Source organism: Anomaloglossus baeobatrachus, chromosome 12, assembly GCF_048569485.1.
Source record: "Anomaloglossus baeobatrachus isolate aAnoBae1 chromosome 12, aAnoBae1.hap1, whole genome shotgun sequence".
NCBI lineage: Eukaryota > Metazoa > Chordata > Amphibia > Anura > Aromobatidae > Anomaloglossus > Anomaloglossus baeobatrachus.
In genome coordinates, this window is record NC_134364.1 from 128319914 (window position 1) to 128339726 (window position 19813).

The 19813-nt window shown below is 47.6% G+C and overlaps 1 protein-coding gene across 1 annotated transcript in view; it reads right to left on the reverse strand.

Annotated features, from left to right (window-relative positions):
- Nucleotides 1-5264: 5264 nt before the first annotated feature.
- The window catches only part of LOC142258081 (uncharacterized), a 28192-nt gene continuing 13643 nt past the window's right edge, over nt 5265-19813 (reverse strand). The window contains exon 3 of the mRNA XM_075330541.1: nt 5265-18432. Within this exon, the coding sequence (XP_075186656.1) occupies nt 8392-18432 (10041 nt within the window). The 3' untranslated portion in view covers nt 5265-8391. The remainder of the gene's footprint in view (nt 18433-19813) is intronic.

A 19813-nucleotide genomic window follows, 5' to 3' on the forward strand; every position in this document is an offset into this window, starting at 1 on the left:
AGCCGTCCGGGGAGAGCACAACAACACTGCAGCCGGCTGCGGGACCCGTCCATCTGGCCGTTTGGTTTACCAGATACTCTGTCATTGACTGTCTGAGTGAGTACACCAGTGCCATCCGGCACCGCGCCGCTGTCCCTGCAACCCTGCACCCCCAGCCATCCAGCCTCCCCGTTACACCATCGTGCCCCGGGATCAACAACCCCTAACCACGGAGGGGACAACATCCTAGCTGCTCCCTACCATCTCTCCTGGGATCCCCGTCACCAGCAGCGGTGGTGCCATCATCACCACGTCCCGTGGGTGGCATCACAAACTCTCTCCCCAAACAAACCATCCCTTTTCACTCACGCCCGCCCGCGACATATATATATACAGTATATATATATATATATATATATATACTAGCTGTACTACCCGGCTTCGCCCGGGTTAATAACTGCTGTTAACAAAATAGAATGTATTAACAAAAATGTATTCTGCACACAAACACCACAAAACAAATAGATAGAAATGTAATTATAATGTCTGTCTCCCCCTCTGTATATATCTCTGTCTCTCTCTCTATCTCTTTGTCTGTCTCTCTCTTTCCCTGTCTGTCTCTGACTGTCTCTGTCTCTTTCTCCATCTGTCTCAATCTCTTTCCCTGTCTGTCTATCTATCTCTGTCACTTTCCCTGTTTGTCTCTTTCCCTGTCTGTCTCTTTCCCTCTCTTTCCCTGTCTCTTTCCCTCTTTCCCTCTGTCTCTTTCCCTGTGTCTGTCTCTTTGTCTGTCTCTTTACCTGTCTTTGTCTGTCTCTTACCCTGTCTGTCTCTTTACCTCTCTTTCCCTGTCTGTTTTCCTGTGTCTCTCTGTCTCTTTGTCTGTGTCTGTCTCTTTACCTGTCTGTGTCTGTCTCTTAACCCGTCTCTCTCTTTCCCTCTCTTTCCCTGTCTGTCTCTTCCGCTGTCAGCCTGTCTCTTTGTCTGTGTCTGTCTCTTTGTGTCTGTCTTTTTGTGTCTGTCTCTTTGTGTCTGTCTCTTACCCTGTCTATGTCTGTTTCTTACCCTGTCTGTGTCTGCCTCTTTCCCTGTCTGTGTCTGTCTCTTTCCCTGGCTGAATTGTGACACGCCAACATTCCATATAAGGGCGTGGCTGCACATTCTTCTGAAGTTCTGGCTGCACTGTGGCTCCGAGCTCCATTCGCTTTAATCGAGGCAGGTTTTTTGGCGAATAACTGTAAAGAGCGGGGTTAAAATTTCCCCTCAAAACGTAGCCTATGACGCTCTCGGGGACCAGAAGTGTGAGTGTGTAACGGGGTTATGTAAGGGGTGGGCAGACCCCTTACAAGTGTGCAAAATTTTGTGGCTGTAGCTGCGACGGTGCGGATGCCAATCCCGGACATACACACACACATTCAGCTTTATATATTAGATATACAATGAAAACAGAATGAAACAGGGGTTCCCTTGCCGGTTTCCCATGCTGGTACTAACCTGACTTCAAACTGGTCTGGCAGCACCTTTACAAATGTGAACGGTGCGTATCTGTACGTGATGTGAAATACTGTATATGAGAAAAAAAGGAACAGTCGCACACTGCAAAACCACAATAAATTCGACCTAATAAATATTTTTGGAGGGGGCTGCCAGGGGCTAAAGTGCAAATCCAGCAAAACAGAGCATCACTCCCTGTTACATGCAATATACAATGAAAACAGAATGAAAACAAGGGGTTCCCTTGCCGGTTTCCCATGCTGGTACTAACCTGACTTCACACTAGACTGGTAGCACGTATTACCCTGGCCGCTCCATTAGCCTCCTTTTTGTTCACCAGCTGATCTTGTAGGTTTTTAAAACCCAGAACAGATGCAGTTTAGCGTAGGACCCAGCAAAGGAGGTTGCCGTGAAGGGGCGCTGGGCTAGTATTACAATGGCCATTATAATATTCTAAATACCTCCAAAAATATTTATTAGGTAGAATTTAATGTGATTTTGCAGTGTGTGCCTGTTCCTTTTTTTTCCCATATATATATATATATATATAATTGCCTTATTCTGTCTGTCTGTCTGTCTGTCTTGCTCCAAAATTGTGTCACCGTGACAGTGTCATTACAGTGACAACTGTCGGATTGGCCGCTGGGCTCGGCCTGGCCCCGCCCCCTCCACGGATTGGCCGCTCGCCTCGGCCTGGCCCCGCATGGATTGGCCGCTCGCCCCGGCCCTCCGCACGCATCGCCCGCTCCAGCGTACACCGGCTCCCGGTACACATGTGTAGGGAGCCAGCATACGCTGACGCCTCGCCCGCTCGCCCCCGCCACAAGTTGGCACACTCGGCCCCGCCCCCGGCGGACATAACCTTGCGATGCTGGGATCGTGACGGAGCCGGTGTACGCTGGTAACCATGATACACATCGCGTAACTATAGGAAGCGCTTCCCTTAGTTACCCGATGTGTATCATGGTTACCAGCGTACACCGGCTCCCAATACACATGTGCAGGGAGCCGGCATACGCTGACGCCTCGCCCGCTCAGCCCCGCCCCCGGCACACGTTGCCACGCTCGGACCCGCCCCCGGGGGCCCCAGCATGGGGGAAGGAGCACGATGGGGGGTGTGCAGCATGGAGGATGGAGCACGATGGGGGTGTGCAGCATGGAGGATGGAGCACGTTGGGGGGTGTGTAGCATGGGAGATGTAGCACATGGGGGGTGCGCAGAATGGGGGATGGAGCACGATGGGGGGTGTGCAGCATGGGAGATGGAGCACGATGGGGGTGCGCAGCATGGGGGATGGAGCACGATGAGGGGTGCGCAGCATGGGGGATGGAGCACGATGAGGGGTGCGCAGCATGGGGGATGGAGCACAATGGGGGTGTGCAGCATGTCGGATGAAGCACGTTGGGGGGTGTGCAGGATGGGGGATGGAGCACGATGGGGGGTGCGCAGCATGGGGGATGGAGCACGATGGGGGGTGCGCAGCATGGGGGATGGAGCACAATGGGGGGTGCGCAGCATGTCGGATGGAGCACGATGGGGGGTGCACAGCATGGGGGATGGAGCACGATGGGGGGTGCGCAGCATGTCGGATGGAGCACGATGGGGGGTGTGCAGCATGGGGGATGGAGCACGATGGGGGGTGCGCAGCATGGGGGATGAAGTACAATAGGGTGTGCGCAGCATGGGGGATGGAGCACGATGGGGGGTGCGCAGCATGGGGGATGAAGCACGATGTGGGGTGCGCAGCACGGGGGATGAAGCACGATGGGGGGTGTGCAGCATGGGGGATGGAGCACGATGGGGGGTGCGCAGCATGTCGGATGGAGCATGATGGGGGTGCACAGCATGGGGGATGGAGCACGATGGGGGGTGCGCAGCATGGGGGATGGAGTACAATAGGGGGTGCGCAGCATGGGGGATGGAGCACGATGGGGGGTGTGCAGCATGGGGGATGAAGCACGATGGGGGTGCGCAGCATGGGGGATGGAGCATGATGGGGGGTGCGCAGCATGGGGGATGGAGCACGATGAGGGGTGCGCAGCATGGGGGATGGAGCACGATGAGGGGTGCACACCTCCCCCCAAAACACACACACACACCGCCACACGCACACCGCACAACACACCACACACACACTGGGAACCACAAACACCGCCCTACACAGACACCCACACACACACAGACAACACCGCACACACACAACACCCAACACACAAACACAGCGGCATACATAAATATACACACATACCGTGCAACACACACACTGCACAAAATATACCTCCCCCCAAAACACACACACGCACTCCACACCCACACAAACCGCGCAACACACACAGCACCACACACACAGAATGCTGCAGACACACAGCGCTCCACAAATAACGCAACACACACAACGCAACACACATACAACACCGCTCTCACATACCCCCACACCCAGAAAACACCCAGAACATGTACAGCGCCCTACACAAGCACTGGCAACTACACACAACAACATATATATATATAACAAAAATCATACATTAACTACACAATACGTCAATTCTAGAATACCCGACGCGTTAGAATCGGGCCACCTTCTAGTGTATATATATATATATATATATATATACTGTATATATATATATATATATATATATATATATATATACAGTATATATGTATATATGGGGTCGCGGGGTATCGCGACAGAGAGAGGCCTCCCCTCTTCCAGGGGTCAGACGGTGGCAGGGAGTGGGTGCACGCATGCCTTTGCTGGTTGGATCTGTTTTGCTTTCCAGTTATTTGTGGAGACTTTCCTTGCGCGGGCACTGCTAAAGTTAAGCAGTTCCTTTTGTCTTTCTTAGCTTTCGGTCCCAAGTTTCCTCGAGTGCTCTGATTTCTCCACTCCCCTCTGATTTAAGTACTTAGCCCTTTGCCTTAGTAGTTGGCAGTGATAGCTTGCGCTACTTAGTGGTCCTGGCATGGAGCTGTGAGCCGTGGAAAGAGAAATCGCTTTGAACTTGATTCTGGAGATTGCTGCTTGGAAGTTTGTTTGGTGTCTTCCTTTCATTATTTACCTTTTGATTTATTTCTTTTTTCTACCCCTTTTTTGCCCACCTGTTTAGGTTGCATGTTAAGTGAATGCAGTTTATTTTTCCCTTGTCTGTTGTTTATCCTTTTTGTCTATCTTAGAGCATGACTAATGTTCTTACTGCCCTGCTCACTAGACAGGGTCATGATTAGAGTAAGACAGGGATAGGCATGTGATCGCCGTACGGAGTGAAAGAACCCGACTAGGAATGTCAGGGACCTCAGGGTAGAACAGGGTGAGTGAAAGGGGTTACCCTTCCTGTGGTTCCCTAGAGTCAGATGTTCCCACCGAATCCTTATCGCCATGCAGCATTCAGCTTCTTGGTGGAGTGCGACAACCAGAGACTGTCCTGGAGTGGTACCTGGTGCCTATCGTCAGCAAAGTCCAACCTCACCATCAGAGGCTCTGGTGAAGACTAGCTGGGCACTTAGCCATGACCCTCCAGGTAAGCCTTTGTCAGGGTGTAGGGAGGCTACACCCCTTATCCCGAACCTATTAGCATGACATTTGATCGCTGCTATATATGTATGGGCACTACTGTATGGTATATGTGTGGTCACATGTATAGTGACTGTATTATTCCTATCAGCACTCTGTCCTAGGCCTCTTGTTCCTGGTACTCAGGACATCGGTGCCATGCACTGAAGATCAGTTTTATAGCAGTACTTCAAATTACCACATATACACAGTGGTGATGGACATAGGGACACAGTAACAGGAGAGATAATTCATCTTTATTGTATTCTTACACCATATAACATGACACATCATTATTAAATTACATGGCTATTATTCTTTCATTGTCAGGTTATTACAGGGTTAAACATGAGCAGTAATTAGTTCTATCATAGCATTACATGTAATAGGCAAATGTGTGACTTCACTAGAGCCGGTCAGTCCGGTATCCAACGACCACGCAATGTGAGGGACAGCTCCACCGCTATATACACCTAGAAGAGAAGCTGCCAATCATTACTGTGTGGGCGGAGTAAACTGGACTCACAGGCTTTCTCTGTAAATGGGGGGATGATGCAGGGACTCAGGCTTTTTCTGTCAGTAATGGAAGTTTTCAGGATTCACAGGCTTCTTCTAGCAGTCGGCAGAACGTGCAGGACTCACAGGCTTTCTCTATGAGTGGGTGGAGGAAGAAGGACTCACAGGCTTTATTTATGACTGGGTAGGGGATGCAGGACTCGCAAGCTTTGGGTGTGAGGGTAGCATGCAGGACTTACAAGCTTCCATTATGATTGGGCAGAGAGGTCAGGACTCCCAGGCATCATCTATGAGTGGACGGAGGGTGCAGGACTCCCAGGCATCATCTATGAGTGGACGGAGGGTGCAGGACTCCAAGGCTTTCTCTATGAGTGGGCGGAGGGTGCAGGACTCACAGGCATTATCTATGAGTGGACGGAGGGTGCAGGACTCCCAGGCATTATCTATGAGTGGGCAGAGAGTGCAAGACTCCAAGGCTTTCTCTATGAGTGGACGGAGAGTGCAGGAGTCACAGGCTTTCTCTATGAGTGGGTGGAGGGTGCAGAACACACAGGCATTATCTATGAGTGGACAGAGGGTGCAGGACTCCCAGGCATTATCTATGAGTGGGCGGAGGGTGCACGACTCACAGGCATTGTTTATGAGTGGACGGAGGGTGCAGGACTCCCAGGCATTATCTATGAGTGGGTGGAGGGTGCAGGATACACAGGCATTATCTATGAGTGGGCGGAAAGTGCAGAACTCCAAGGCATTATCTATAAGTGGACGGAGGGTGCAGGGCTCACAGGCATCATCTATGAGTGGGCGGAGAGTGCGGGATTCACAGGCATCATCTATGAGTGGGCGGAGAGTGCGGGATTCACAGGCATCATCTATTAGTGGGCGGAGAGTGCGGGATTCACAGGCTTTCTCTATGAGTGGACGGATGGTGCAGGAGTCACAGGCTTTCTCTATGAGTGGGTGGAGAGTGCAGGACTCACAGGTTTTCTCTATGAGTGGGTGGAGGGTGCAGGACTCACAGGCATCATCTATGAGTGGGCAGAGAGTGCAGGACTCACAGGCTTTCCCTATGAGTGGACGGAGGGTGCAGGACTCCCAGGCATCATCTATGAGTGGGCAGAGAGTGCAGGACGCACAGGCATTATCTATGAGTGGGCGGAGGGTGCAGGGCTCACAGATATAATCTATGAGTGGGCGAAGGGTGCAGGAGTCACAGGCATTATCTATAAGTGGATGGAGGGTGCAGGACTCACAGGCTTTCCCTATGAGTGGGCAGAGGGTGCAGGACTCACAGGCATCATCTATGAGTGGGCAAAGAGTACAGGACTCACAGGCATTATCTATGAGTGGGCAAAGGACTCACAGGCTTTCTCTATGAGTGGGTGGAGGGTGCAGGACTCCCAAGCATTATCTATGAGTGGGCAGAGAGTGCAGGACTCACAGGCATTATCTATGAGTTGGCGGAGGGTGCAGGACTCACAGGCTTTCTCTATGGGTGGGCAAAAGGTGCAGGACTCACAGGCATTATCTATGAGTGGGCGGAGGGTGCAGGACTCACAGGCATTATCTATGAGTGGGCGGAGGGTGCAGGACTCACAGGCTTTCTCTATGAGTAGGTGGAGGGTGCAGAACTCACAGGCTTTCTCTATGAGTGGGTGGAGGGTGCAGGACTCACAGGCTTTCTCTATGAGTGGGTGGAGGGTGCAGGACTCACAGGCTTTCTCTATGAGTGGACGGATGGTGCAGGAGTCACAGGCTTTCTCTATGAGTGGGTGGAGAGTGCAGGACTCACAGGTTTTCTCTATGAGTGGGTGGAGGGTGCAGGACTCACAGGCATCATCTATGAGTGGGCAGAGAGTGCAGGACTCACAGGCTTTCCCTATGAGTGGACGGAGGGTGCAGGACTCCCAGGCATCATCTATGAGTGGGCAGAGAGTGCAGGACGCACAGGCATTATCTATGAGTGGGCGGAGGGTGCAGGGCTCACAGATATAATCTATGAGTGGGCGAAGGGTGCAGGAGTCACAGGCATTATCTATAAGTGGATGGAGGGTGCAGGACTCACAGGCTTTCCCTATGAGTGGGCGGAGGGTGCAGGACTCACAGGCATCATCTATGAGTGGGCAAAGAGTACAGGACTCACAGGCATTATCTATGAGTGGGCAAAGGACTCACAGGCTTTCTCTATGAGTGGGTGGAGGGTGCAGGACTCCCAAGCATTATCTATGAGTGGGCAGAGAGTGCAGGACTCACAGGCATTATCTATGAGTTGGCGGAGGGTGCAGGACTCACAGGCTTTCTCTATGGGTGGGCAAAAGGTGCAGGACTCACAGGCATTATCTATGAGTGGGCGGAGGGTGCAGGACTCACAGGCATTATCTATGAGTGGGCGGAGGGTGCAGGACTCACAGGCTTTCTCTATGAGTAGGTGGAGGGTGCAGAACTCACAGGCTTTCTCTATGAGTGGGTGGAGGGTGCAGGACTCACAGGCTTTCTCTATGAGTGGGTGGAGGGTGCAGGACTCACAGGCTTTCTCTATGAGTGGGTGGAGGGTGCAGGACTCACAGGCTTTCTCTATGAGTGGGCGCAGGATTCAGGACTCACAGACATTATCTATGAGAAGATGGAGGATGAAGGACTCACAGGCATTATCTATGAATGTGCAGAGGGTGCAGGACTCACAGGCTGTGTGTGAGGGGGCACAAGCTTTCTCTATGAATGGGCGGATGATGCAGGTCTTACATTTTTTGGCTGTATGTCTGATTCTGAAAAGATTTCCATATAACAGCACCCCAGGTAATGAATGGAGATTTCGAGGTTGTGGCTAAATCATCTAGACTTGGAGCGGATTACTGCCATGGCCACTTGAATCCTTTCTGGGAAGAACCCTGCTTTTCCTTCTTCTGTGTAGAGTTGTCTTGTGCTGATGAGCTCAATCCAAAAGAAGCTGCTTCCTGGGGGAGATTCTCTGGTTTTGATGACGGTTCTAGGGGAAGGTCCGAGTGTGTTGCAGTAGTTTGGCCCATGCTGTGTTTCATGGGTAGTTGTGGAGATTGCTGAGAGAGCATATAGAGAGGATTCTGTGATACGGAGGAATTTTTGTTCTTTTGTTCCACTTTGTGAGTTTCACTGGTTGCAGTACCATGCAACACCAAATGCTGTTCTGTGTGCACTGGCCATATTGAGGGTATGTGCTGCTGTGTTTCTGGAGGAGTCTGCTGGGCGCTGGAGGCTGAAGCTAATCCATGCCACTGCCACTGATCAGTGTGCTTTTCTGACTTCTGATACATTTGACTGTGTAATTCACCTTTTATATCTTGCTCTCCTTGTAGGAGATTGTAAGACCAGACATGGTGAGGAGGTTGACCACCATGAGTGTGGTAGGTATCATGGATCTCAGTGTGTGAGATTTGACTTTGGGGAACATCGGAGGGGAGCCCAAGTCCTAGACTTGATGTTTGTTCAAAATATGAATAATACTTCTGAGTGTCCTGGTTGTCTGGAGCTGGACAAGATTTGTAGACAGTCTCACATGCACTCTGCATTGACTCCAGTTTCTCTGTTGGATGCTCCATTTTATAAGGATTTTCTTTCTGTTCAACGCCATGTTTTTGTGGTCCCCCCTGTTGTTGGGTTTCATCTTTCTTTGTGGTTTGTTCTGCCTTGGTTGGGTCTTGTTTCTGCTTTTGTTCTTGTTTCTGGATTTGATCTTTGTGGGTTGAATCTTGTTTCTGCGTAAGATCTTGGTTAATACTTGGGTCTTTTGGGGGGGTTGGTTCTGGTTTCTGGATTGTAACCTGTTTCTGTGTTGTGTCTTGTTTCTGGGTTGAGTCTTGTTTCTGGGTTGTGACTTGTTTCTGGGTGGGTTCTTGTTTCTGGATTGGGTCCTGCTTCTGTGCTGTATCTTTTTTCTGGGTTGATTCTTGTTTCTGTGTTGAGTCTTGCTGTTGCGTTGAATCTTGCTGCTGGGTTAGTTCTTGTTTCTGGGTTGAGTCTTGTTTGGGGGTTGAGTCTTGTTTGGGAGTTGAGTCTTGTTTCAGGAAAGAGTCTTGTTTCAGGAAAGAGTCTTGTTTGGGAGTTGAGTCTTGTTTGGGAGTTGAGTCTTGTTTGGGGGTTGAGTCTTGCTTGGGGGTTGAGTCTTGCTTGGGGGTTGAGTCTTGTTTTGGGGTTGAGTCTTGCTTCTGAGTTGAGTCTTGTTTGGGGATTGAGTCTTGTTTGGGGATTGAGTCTTGTTTGGGGGTTGAGTCTTGTTTCGGGGTTGGGTCTTGTTTGGGGGTTGAGTCTTGTTTGGGGGTTGAGTCTTGTTTGGGGGCTGAGTCTTGTTTGGGGATTGAATCTTGTTTGGGGGTTGAGTCTTGTTTCTGGGTTAAGTCTTCCTTCTGTGTTGGGTCTTGTGTCTGCATTGATTCTGATTTCTGGGTTGAGTCTTGTTTCTGGGTTGAGCATTTTTTCTGGGTTGACTCTGGCTTGAGGGTTGAGTTTTGTTTGGGGGTTGAGTCTTGTTTCTGGGTTGAGTCCTGTTTGGAGGTTGAGTCTTGTTTGGGGGTTGAGTCTTGCTTCTGAGTTGAGTCTTGTTTGGGGGTTGAGTCTTGTTTGGGGGTTGAGTCTTGTTTGGGGGTTGAGTCTTGTTTGGGGGGTGAGTCTTTGGGGGTTGAGTCTTGTTTCAGGGTTGAGTCTTGTTTAGGGGTTGAGTCTTGTATGGATGTTGAGTCTTGTTTGGGGGTTGAGTCTTGTTTGGGGGTTGAGTCTTGTTTCTGGGTGGGGTCTTGCTTGGGGATTGAGTCTTGTTTGGGGGTTGAGTCTTGGTTCTGGGTTGAGTCTTGTTTCTGGGTTGAGTCTTGTTTCTGGGTTGAGTCTTGTTTGGGGGTTGAGTCTTGTTTGGGGGTTGAGTCTTGTTTGGGGGTTGAGTCTTCTTTGGGGGTTGAGTCTTGTTTCTGGGTTGAGTCTTGCTTGGAGGTTGAGTCTTGTTTGGGGGTTGAGTCTTGTTTCTGCGTTGAGTCTTGTTTGGGAGTTGAGTCTTGTTTGGGGGTTAAGTCTTGTTTGGGGGTTGAGTCTTGTTTCTGGGTTGGGTCTTGTTTGGGAGTTGAGTCTTGTTTGGGGGTTGAGTCTTCTTTGGAAGTTGAGTCTTGGTCTTGTTTGGGGGCTGAGCCTTGTTTGGGGGTTGAGTCTTGTTTTGGGGTTGTGTCCTGTTTCTGGGTTGAGTCTTGTTTCTGTGTTGAGCATTGTTTCTGGGTTGAGTCCTGCTTGGGGGTTGAGTCTTGTTTAGGGGTTGAGTCTTGTTTGGGGGTTGAGTCTTGTTTGGGGGTTAAGTCTTGTTTGGGGGTTGAGTCTTGTTTCTGGGTTGAGTCTTGTTTCTGGGTTGAGTCTTGTTTGAAGGTTGTGTCTTGTTTAGGGGCTGAGTCTTGTTTGGGGGTTGAGTCTTGTTTGGGGGTTGAGTCTTGTTTGGGGGTTGAGTCTTGTTTGGGGGTTGAGTCTTGTTTCTTGGTTGAGTCTTGTTTCTTGGTTGAGTCTTGTTTGGGGGTTGAGTCTTGTTTGGGGCTTGAGTCTTGTTTGGGGGTTGAGTCTGGTTTGGGAGTTGAGTCTGGTTTGGAGGTTGAGTCTTCTTTGGAGGTTGAGTCTTGGTCTTGTTTGGGGGCTGAGCCTTGTTTGGGGGTTGAGTCTTGTTTTGGGGTTGTGTCTTGTTTCTGGGTTGAGTCTTGTTTCTGTGTTGAGCATTGTTTCTGGGTTGAGTCCTGCTTGGGGGTTAAGTCTTGTTTAGGGGTTGAGTCTTGTTTGGGGGTTGAGTCTTGTTTGGGGGTTGAGTCTTGTTTGAAGGTTGTGTCTTGTTTAGGGGTTGAGTCTTGTTTGGGGGTTGAGTCTTGTTTGGGGGTTGAGTCTTGTTTGGGGGTTGAGTCTTGTTTGGAGGTTGTGTCTTGTTTGGGAGTTGAGTCTTGTTTCTGGGTTGGGTCTTGTTTGGGGGTTGAGTCTTGTTTCTGGGTTGAGACTTGCTTGGTGGTTGAGTTTTGTTTGGGGGTTGAGTCTTGTTTGGGGGTTATGTTTTGTATGGGGGTTGAGTCTTGTTTCTGGGTTGGGTCTTGTTTGGGGGTTGAGTCTTGTTTGGGGGCTGAGTCTTGTTTGGGAATTGAATCTTGTTTGGGGGTTGAGTCTTGTTTCTGGGTTAAGTCTTCCTTCTGTGTTGAGTCTTGTTTCTGCATTGATTCTGAATTCTGGGTTGAGTCTTGTTTCTGGGTTGAGCATTGTTTCTGTGTTGACTCTTGCTTGAGGGTTGAGTCTTGTTTGGGGGTTGAGTCTGGTTTCTGGGTTGAGTCTTGTTTGGGGGTTGAGTCTTGTTTGGGGGTTGAGTCTTGTTTGGGGATTGAGCCTTGTTTGGGGGTTGAGTCTTGCTTGGGCGTTGAGTCTTGTTTCTGAGTTGAGTCTTGTTTGGGGGTTGAGTCTTGTTTGGGAGTTGCGTCTTGTTTCTGGGTTGCGTCTTGTTTGGGGGTTGAGTCTTGTTTGGGGATTGAGTTTTGTTTAGGGGTTGAGTCTTGTTTGGGGATTGCGTCTTGTTTTTTGGTTGGGTCTTGTTTGGGGGTTGAGTCTTCTTTGGGGGTTGAGTCTTCTTTGAAGGTTGAGTCTTGGTCTTGTTTTGGGGTTGAGCCTTGTTTGGGGGTTGAGTCTTGTTTTGGGGTTGTGTCTTCTTTCTGGGTTGAGTCTTGTTTCTGTGTTGAGCATTGTTTCTGGGTTGAGTCCTGCTTGGGGGTTGAGTCTTGTTTAGGGGTTGAGTCCTGCTTGGGGGATGAGTCTTGTTTAGGGGTTGAGTCTTGTTTGGGAGTGGAGTCTTGTTTGGAGGTTGAGTCTTGTTTGGGGGTTGAGTCTTGTTTGGGGGTTGAGTCTTGTTTGGGGGTTGAGTCTTGTTTGGGGATTGAGTCTTGCTTCTGGGTTGAGTCTTGTTTGGGGGTTGAGTCTTGGTCTTGTTTGGGCGCTGAGCCTTGTTTGGGGGTTGAGTCTTGTTTTGGGGTTGCGTCTTGTTTCTGGGTTGAGTCTTGTTTCTGTGTTGAGTCTTGTTTCTGGGTTGAGTCTTGTTTCTGTGTTGAGTCTTGTTTCTGGGTTGAGTCCTGCTTGGGGGTTGAGTCTTGTTTAGGGGTTAAGTCTTGTTTAGGGGTTGAGTCCTGTTTGGGAGTGAAGTCTTGTTTGGGGGTTAAGTCTTGTTTGGGGGTTGAGTCTTGTTTCTGGGTTGGGTCCTGTTTGGGAGTTGAGTCTTGTTTGGGAGTTGAGTCTTCTTTGGCGGTTGAGTCTTGGTCTTGTTTGGGGGCTGAGCCTTGTTTGGGGGTTGAGTCTTGTTTTGGGGTTGTGTCTTGTTTCTGGGTTGAGTCTTGTTTCTGTGTTGAGCATTGTTTCTGGGTTGAGTCCTGCTTGGTGGTTGAGTCTTCTTTAGGGGTTGAGTCCTGCTTGGGGGTTGAGTCTTGTTTAGGGGTTGAGTCTTGTTTGGGAGTGGAGTCTTGTTTGGGGGTTGAGTCTTGTTTGGGGGTTGAGTCTTGTTTGGGGGTTGAGTCTTGTTTGGGGGTTGAGTCTTGTTTCTGGGTTGAGTCTTGTTTCTGGGTTGAGTCTTGTTTCTGGGTTGAGTCTTGTTTCTGGGTTGAGTCTTGTTTCTGGGTTGAGTCTTGTTTGGGGGTTGTGTTTTGTTTGAAGGTTGTGTCTTGTTTAGGGGTTGAGTCCTGCTTGGGGGTTGAGTCGTGTTTAGGGCTTGAGTCCTGCTTGGGGGTTGAGTCCTGCTTAGGGGTTGAGTCTTGTTTAGGGGTTGAGTCCTGTTTGGGAGTGAAGTCTTGTTTGGGGCTTAAGTCTTGTTTGGGGGTTGAGTCTTGTTTCTGGGTTAGGTCTTGTTTGGGAGTTGAGTCTTCTTTGGGGGTTGAGTCTTGGTCTTGTTTGGGGGCTGAGCCTGGTTTGGGGGTTGAGTCTTGTTTTGGGGTTGTGTCTTGTTTCTGGGTTGAGTCTTGTTTCTGTGTTGAGCATTGTTTCTGGGTTGAGTCCTGCTTGGTAGTTGAGTCTTGTTTAGGGGTTGAGTCCTGCTTGGGGGGTGAGTCTTGTTTAGGGGTTGAGTCTTGTTTGGCAGTGGAGTCTTGTTTGGGGGTTGAGTCTTGTTTGGGGGTTGAGTCTTGTTTGGGGGTTGAGTCTTGTTTGGTGGTTGAGTCTTGTTTGGGGGTTGAGTCTTGTTTCTGGGTTGGGTCTTGTTTGGGGGTTGAGTCTTGTTTCTGGGTTGGGTCTTGTTTGGGGGTTGAGTCTTGTTTCTGGGTTGGGTCTTGTTTGGGGGTTGAGTCTTGTTTCTGGGTTGGGTCTTGCTTGGAGGTTGAGTCTTGTTTGGGAGTTGAGTCTTGTTTGGGGGTTAAGTTTTGTTTGGGGTTTATATCTTGTTTCTGGGTTGGGTCTTGTTTGGGGGTTGAGTCTTGTTTGGGGGCTGAGTCTTGTTTGGGGGTTGAGTCTTGTTTCTGAGTTGAGTCTTGTTTGGGGGTTGAGTCTTGTTTGGGAGTTGAGTCTTGTTTCTGGGTTGCGTCTTGTTTGGGGGTTGAGTCTTGTTTAGGGGTTGAGTCTTGTTTAGGGGTTGAGTCTTGTTTAGGGGCTGAGTCTTGTTTGGGGGCTGAGTCTTGTTTGGGGGCTGAGTCTTGTTTGGAGGCTGAGTCTTGTTTGGGGGTTGAGTCTTGTTTGGGGGTTGAGTCTTGTTTGGAGGTTGAGTCTGGTTTAGAGGTTGAGTCTTGTTTGGGGGTTGAGTCTTGTTTGGGGGTTGAGTCTTGTTTGGGAGTTGAGTCTTGTTTGGGAGTTGAGTCTTGTTTCTGGGTTGCATCTTGTTTGGGAGTTGAGTCTTGTTTAGGGGTTGAGTCTTGTTTAAAGGTTGAGTCTTGTTTGGGGGTCGAGTCTTGTTTGGGAGTTGAGTCTTGTTTCTGGGTTGCGTCTTGTTTGGGGGTTGACTTTTGTTTGGGGATTGAGTCTTGTTTAGGGGTTGAGTCTTGTTTAGGGGTTGAGTCTTGTTTACGGGTTGAGTCTTGTTTGGGGGTTGAATCCTGTGTGGGGGTTGAATCTTGTGTGGGGGTTGAGTCTTGCTTTGGGGTTGAGTCTTGTTTGGGGGTTGTGTCTTTTTTCTGGGTTGAGTCTTGTTTGGGGGTTGAGTCTTGTTTGGGAGTTGATTCTTGTTTCTGGGTTGAGTCTTGTTTCTGGGTTGAGTCTTGTTTCTGGGTTGAGTCTTGTTTCTGGGTTGAGTCTTGTTTCTGGGTTGAGTCTTGTTTCTGGGTTGAGTCTTGTTTAAGGGTTAAGTCTTGTTTAAGGGTTGAGTCTTGTTTGGGGGTTGAGTCTTGTTTCTGGTTTGAGTCTTGTTTGGGAGTTGAGTCTTGTTTTGGGGTTGTATCTTGTTTCTGAGTTGAATCTTGTTTGGGGGTTGAGTCTAGTTTGGGGGTTGAGTCTTGTTTGGGGGTTGGGTCTTGTTTGGGGGTCGAGTCTTGTTTGGGAGTTGAGTCTTGTTTCTGGGTTGAGTCTTGTTTAGGGGTTGAGTCTTGTTTAAGGGTTAAGTCTTGTTTAAGGGTTGAGTCTTGTTTGGGGGTTGTGTCTTGTTTCTGAGTTGAGTCTTGTTTGGGGGCTGAGTCTTGTTTGGGGGTTGAGTCTTGTTTAGGGGTTGAGTCTTGTTTGGGGGTTGAGTCTTGTTTAGGGGTTGAGTCTTGTTTGGGGGTTGAGTCTTGTTTGGGGGTTGAGTCTTGTTTGGGAGTTGAGTCTTGTTTTGGGGTTGTGTATTTTTTCTGGTATGAGTCTTGTTTCTGAGTTGAGCATTGGTTCTGGGTTGAGTCTTGCTTTGGGGTTGAGTCTTGTTTGGGGGTTGACTCTTGTTTGGGGGTTGACTCTTGTTTGGGGGTTGAGTCTTGTTTGGGAGTTGAGTCTTGTTTGGGAGTTGAGTCTTGTTTCTGGGTTGAGTCTTGTTTAGGGGTTGAGTCTTGTTTAAGGGTTAAGTCTTGTTTAAGGGTTGAGTCTTGTTTGGGGGTTGAGTCTTGTTTCTGGTTTGAGTCTTGTTTGGGAGTTGAGTCTTGTTTTGGGGTTGTATCTTGTTTCTGAGTTGAATCTTGTTTGGGGGTTGAGTCTTGTTTGGGGGTTGAGTCTTGTTTGGGAGTTGAGTCTTGTTTAGGGGTTGGGTCTTGTTTGGGGGTTGAGTCTTGTTTGGGAGTTGAGTCTTGTTTCTGGGTTGAGTCTTGTTTCTGGGTTGAGTCTTGTTTAGGGGTTGAGTCTTGTTTAGGGGTTGAGTCTTGTTTAAGGGTTAAGTCTTGTTTAAGGGTTGAGTCTTGTTTGGGGGTTGTGTCTTGTTTCTGAGTTGAGTCTTGTTTGGGGGTTGAGTCTTGTTTCTGGTTTGAGTCTTGTTTGGGAGTTGAGTCTTGTTTTGGGGTTGTATCTTGTTTCTGGGTTGAGTCTTGTTTGGGGGTTGAGTCTTGTTTGGGGGTTGAGTCTTGTTTGGGGGTTGAGTCTTGTTTCTGAGTTGAGTCTTGTTTGGGGATTGAGTCTTGTTTGGGGGTTGAGTCTTGTTTAAGAGTTGAGTATTGTTTGGGGGTTGAGTCTTGTTTCTGGTTTGAGTCTTGCTTGGGAGTTGAGTCTTGTTTTGGGGTTGTATCTTGTTTCTGGGTTGAGTCTTGTTTGGGGGTTGAGTCTTGTTTGGGGGTTGAGTCTTGTTTCTGAGTTGAGTCTTGTTTTGGGGTTGTATCTTGTTTCTGAGTTGAATCTTGTTTGGGGGTTGAGTCTTTGGGGGTTGAGTCTTGTTTGGGAGTTGAGTCTTGTTTGGGAGTTGAGTCTTGTTTGGGAGTTGAGTCTTGTTTCTGGGTTGAGTCTTCTTTGGGGGTTGAGTCTTGTTTGGGGGTTGAGTCTTGTTTCTGAGTTGAGTCTTGTTTGTGGGTTGAGTCTTGTTTCTGAGTTGAGTCTTGTTTGGGGGTTGGGTCTAGTTTGGGGGTTGAGTCTTGTTTGGGGGTTGAGTCTTGTTTCTGGGTTGAGTCTTGTTTAGGGGTTGAGTCTTGTTTAGGGGTTGAGTCTTGTTTAAGGGTTGAGTCTTGTTTGGGGGTTGCGTCTTGTTTGGGGGTTGCGTCTTGTTTGGGGGTTGAGTCTTGTTTGGGGGTTGAGTCTTGTTTGGGGGTTGAGTCTTGTTTGGGGGTTGAGTCTTGTTTGGGAGTTGAGTCTAGTTTTGGGGTTGAGTCTTGTTTGGGGGTTGTGTCTTGTTTTTGAGTTGAGTCTTGTTTTGGGGTTCTGTATTTTTTCTGATATGAGTCTTGTTTCTGAGTTGAGCATTGGTTCTGGGTTGAGTCTTGCTTTGGGGTTGAGTCTTGTTTGAGGGTTGACTCTTGTTTGGGGATTGAGTCTTGTTTGGGAGTTGAGTCTTGTTTCTGAGTTGAGTCTTGTTTGGGGGTTGAGTCTTGTTTCTGAGTTGAGTCTTGTTTGGGGGTTGAGTCTTGTTTGAGAGTGGAGTCTTGTTTCTGAGTTGAGTCTTGTTTTGGGGTTGTATCTTGTTTGGGTGTTGAGTCTTGTTTGGGGGTTGAGTCTTGTTTGGGGGTTGAGTCTTGTTTGGGAGTTGAGTCTTGTTTCTGAGTTGAGTCTTGTTTTGGGGTTGTATCTTGTTTGGGGGTTGAGTCTTCTTTTGGGGTTGAGTCTTGTTTGGGGGTTGAGTCTTGTTTGGGGGTTGAGTCTTGTTTGGGAGTTGAGTCTTGTTTTGGGGTTGAGTCTTGTTTGGGGGTTGTATTTTGTTTTTGAGTTGAGTCTTGTTTTGGGGTTATGTCTTTTTTCTGGTATGAGTCTTGTTTCTGAGTTGAGCATTGATTCTGGATTGAGTCTTGCTTTGGGGTTGAGTCTTGTTTAGGGGTTGAGTCTTGTTTAGGGATTGAGTCTTGTTTGGGGGTTGAGTCTTGTTTGGGGGTTGAGTCTTGCTTGGAGGTTGAGTCTTGCTTGGGGGTTGAGTCTTGTTTTTCAGTTGTGTCTTGTTTGGGAGTTGCGTCTTGTTTCTGGGTTGCGTCTTGTTTGGGGGTTGAGTCTTGTTTGGGGATTGAGTCTTGTTTAGGGATTGAGTCTTGTTTAGGGGTTGAGTCTTGTTTGGGGGCTGAGCCTTGCTCTGGGGTTGATTCTTGTTTGGGGGTTGAGTCTTGTTTGGGGGTTGAGTCTTGTTTGGGGTTTGAGTCTTGTTTGGGGGCTGAGTCTTGTTTGGGGGCTGAGTCTTGTCCTGGGATTAAGTCTTGTTTGGGGGTTGAGTTTTGTTTCTGGGTTGAGTCTTGTTTGGACGTTGAGTCTTGTTTGGGGTTCACTTCTAACTTCTGGGTTGGATCTTTCTTCTGGGTTAGTTCTTGTTTCTGATTTGAATCTTGTTTTTGGGTCAGTTCTGGTTTCTGAGTTGAGTCTTCCTTTTGGGTTAAGTCCTCTTTCTGGGTGGATTTTGGTGTTACGGTTTGGTCTTTTTTCAGGGATGTATCTTGTTTCTGGATTGTTTCCTGTTTCTGTGTTGTGTCTTGTATCTGGGTTGAGTCTTGTTTCTCCCTTGTGTCTTGTTTATGTGTTGAGTCTTTTTTGTGAGTTGTGTCTTGTTTCAGAGTTGAGTCCTTGGTTTGTATTTGATCCTGTTTCTGGCTCGGATCACTTTTCTTAGTTGTATCTTCTTTATGGGTTGACTCTGGTGTCTGTGTTTGATCTGATTTTGGGGTGGAGTCTATTGTTTTTGGGGACATCAATGATTGTGATGACAAGACATTTTGGGATGCGCATATCCGACAACCTTTCATGGACCTTAGAGCTTGAAAATAAGCAAGAGCAACTTTTGCTATAAGTTCAAGAAATTCTTTAAAATCCACCCCACCATCGTTGTTTTGATCAAGTGCATGAAGTATTGCTTCAATAGTGTGTGGATCATCTGAATCCTGAAAAGGCACAAATAACCAAATTATAGATAGAAGCAATTTGACAAATGTAAACTGCATATTATCAAATTCATAGATAGATAGATAAATAGATAGATAGATAGATAATAGATGGATAGATAGATAGATAGATAGAGGGATAGATAGATAGATAGAGGGATAGATAGAGGGATAGATAGATAGATAGATAGATAGATAGATAGATAGATAGATAGATAATAGATGGATAGATAGAGGGATACATAGATAGATAGAGGGATAGATGGATGGATAGATAGATAGATAGAGGGATAGATAGATAGATAGATGGATAGATAGATAGAGGGTTAGATGGATGGATAGATAGATGGAGGGATAGATGGATGGATAGATAGATAGAGGGATAGATAGAGGGATAGATGGATATATAGATAGAGGGATAGATAGATAGATAGATAGATAGATAGATAGATAGATAGATAGATAGATAGATAGATAGATAGATAGATAGATAGATAGATAGATAGATAGATAGATAGATAGGTAGATGGATGGATGGATAGATAGATAGATAGATAGATAGATAGATAGATAGATAGACAGATAGATAGAGGGATAGATAGATAGGGGGATAGATAGATAGATAGATAGATAGAGGGATAGATAGATAGATAGATAGATAGATAGATAGATAGATAGATAGATGGATAGATAGATAGATAGATAGATAGATAGACAGATAGATAGAGGGATAGATAGATAGGGGGATAGATAGATAGATAGATAGGGGGATAGATAGATAGATAGATAGATAGATAGATAGATAGGGGGATAGGGGGATAGATAGATAGATAGATAGATAGATAGATAGATAGATAGATAGATAGATAGAGGGATAGATACAGATGTTGAAATAAGAATTGAACGTGTCACCAATTTTCTTAAGTAAATATATCTCTAAAGGTGCTATTGACATGAATTTTTCACCAGATGTCGGTAACAACCTGTCCAATCCACACAGGCAAAGAAATCAAACCATAGATGTCTATAAATTAGTTAATGAGAAATGACACAGGGAAAAAGTATTAAACACGTTACTGAAATTTATTTAATACTTTTTACAAAAGACTTTGTTGGTGATGAAGCCAGAAGACTCCTTTTGTATTAGAGACACTAGTCACCTGCATTGCTCATGTGAATTTTGACCCATTCATCCACACAAACACTTTTCACATCCTGCAGGTCCCGGCTTCTTCTATGATCTCTGAGCTTTAGTTTCTTCCACACATTTTCTATTGGACTCAGCTCCGGTGATCGGCTCGACCATTCTAGCGGATTTATTTTCTATCTCTGAAACCAGTTGAGAGTTTCCTTGGCCGTGTGTTTGGGATCATGGACTTCC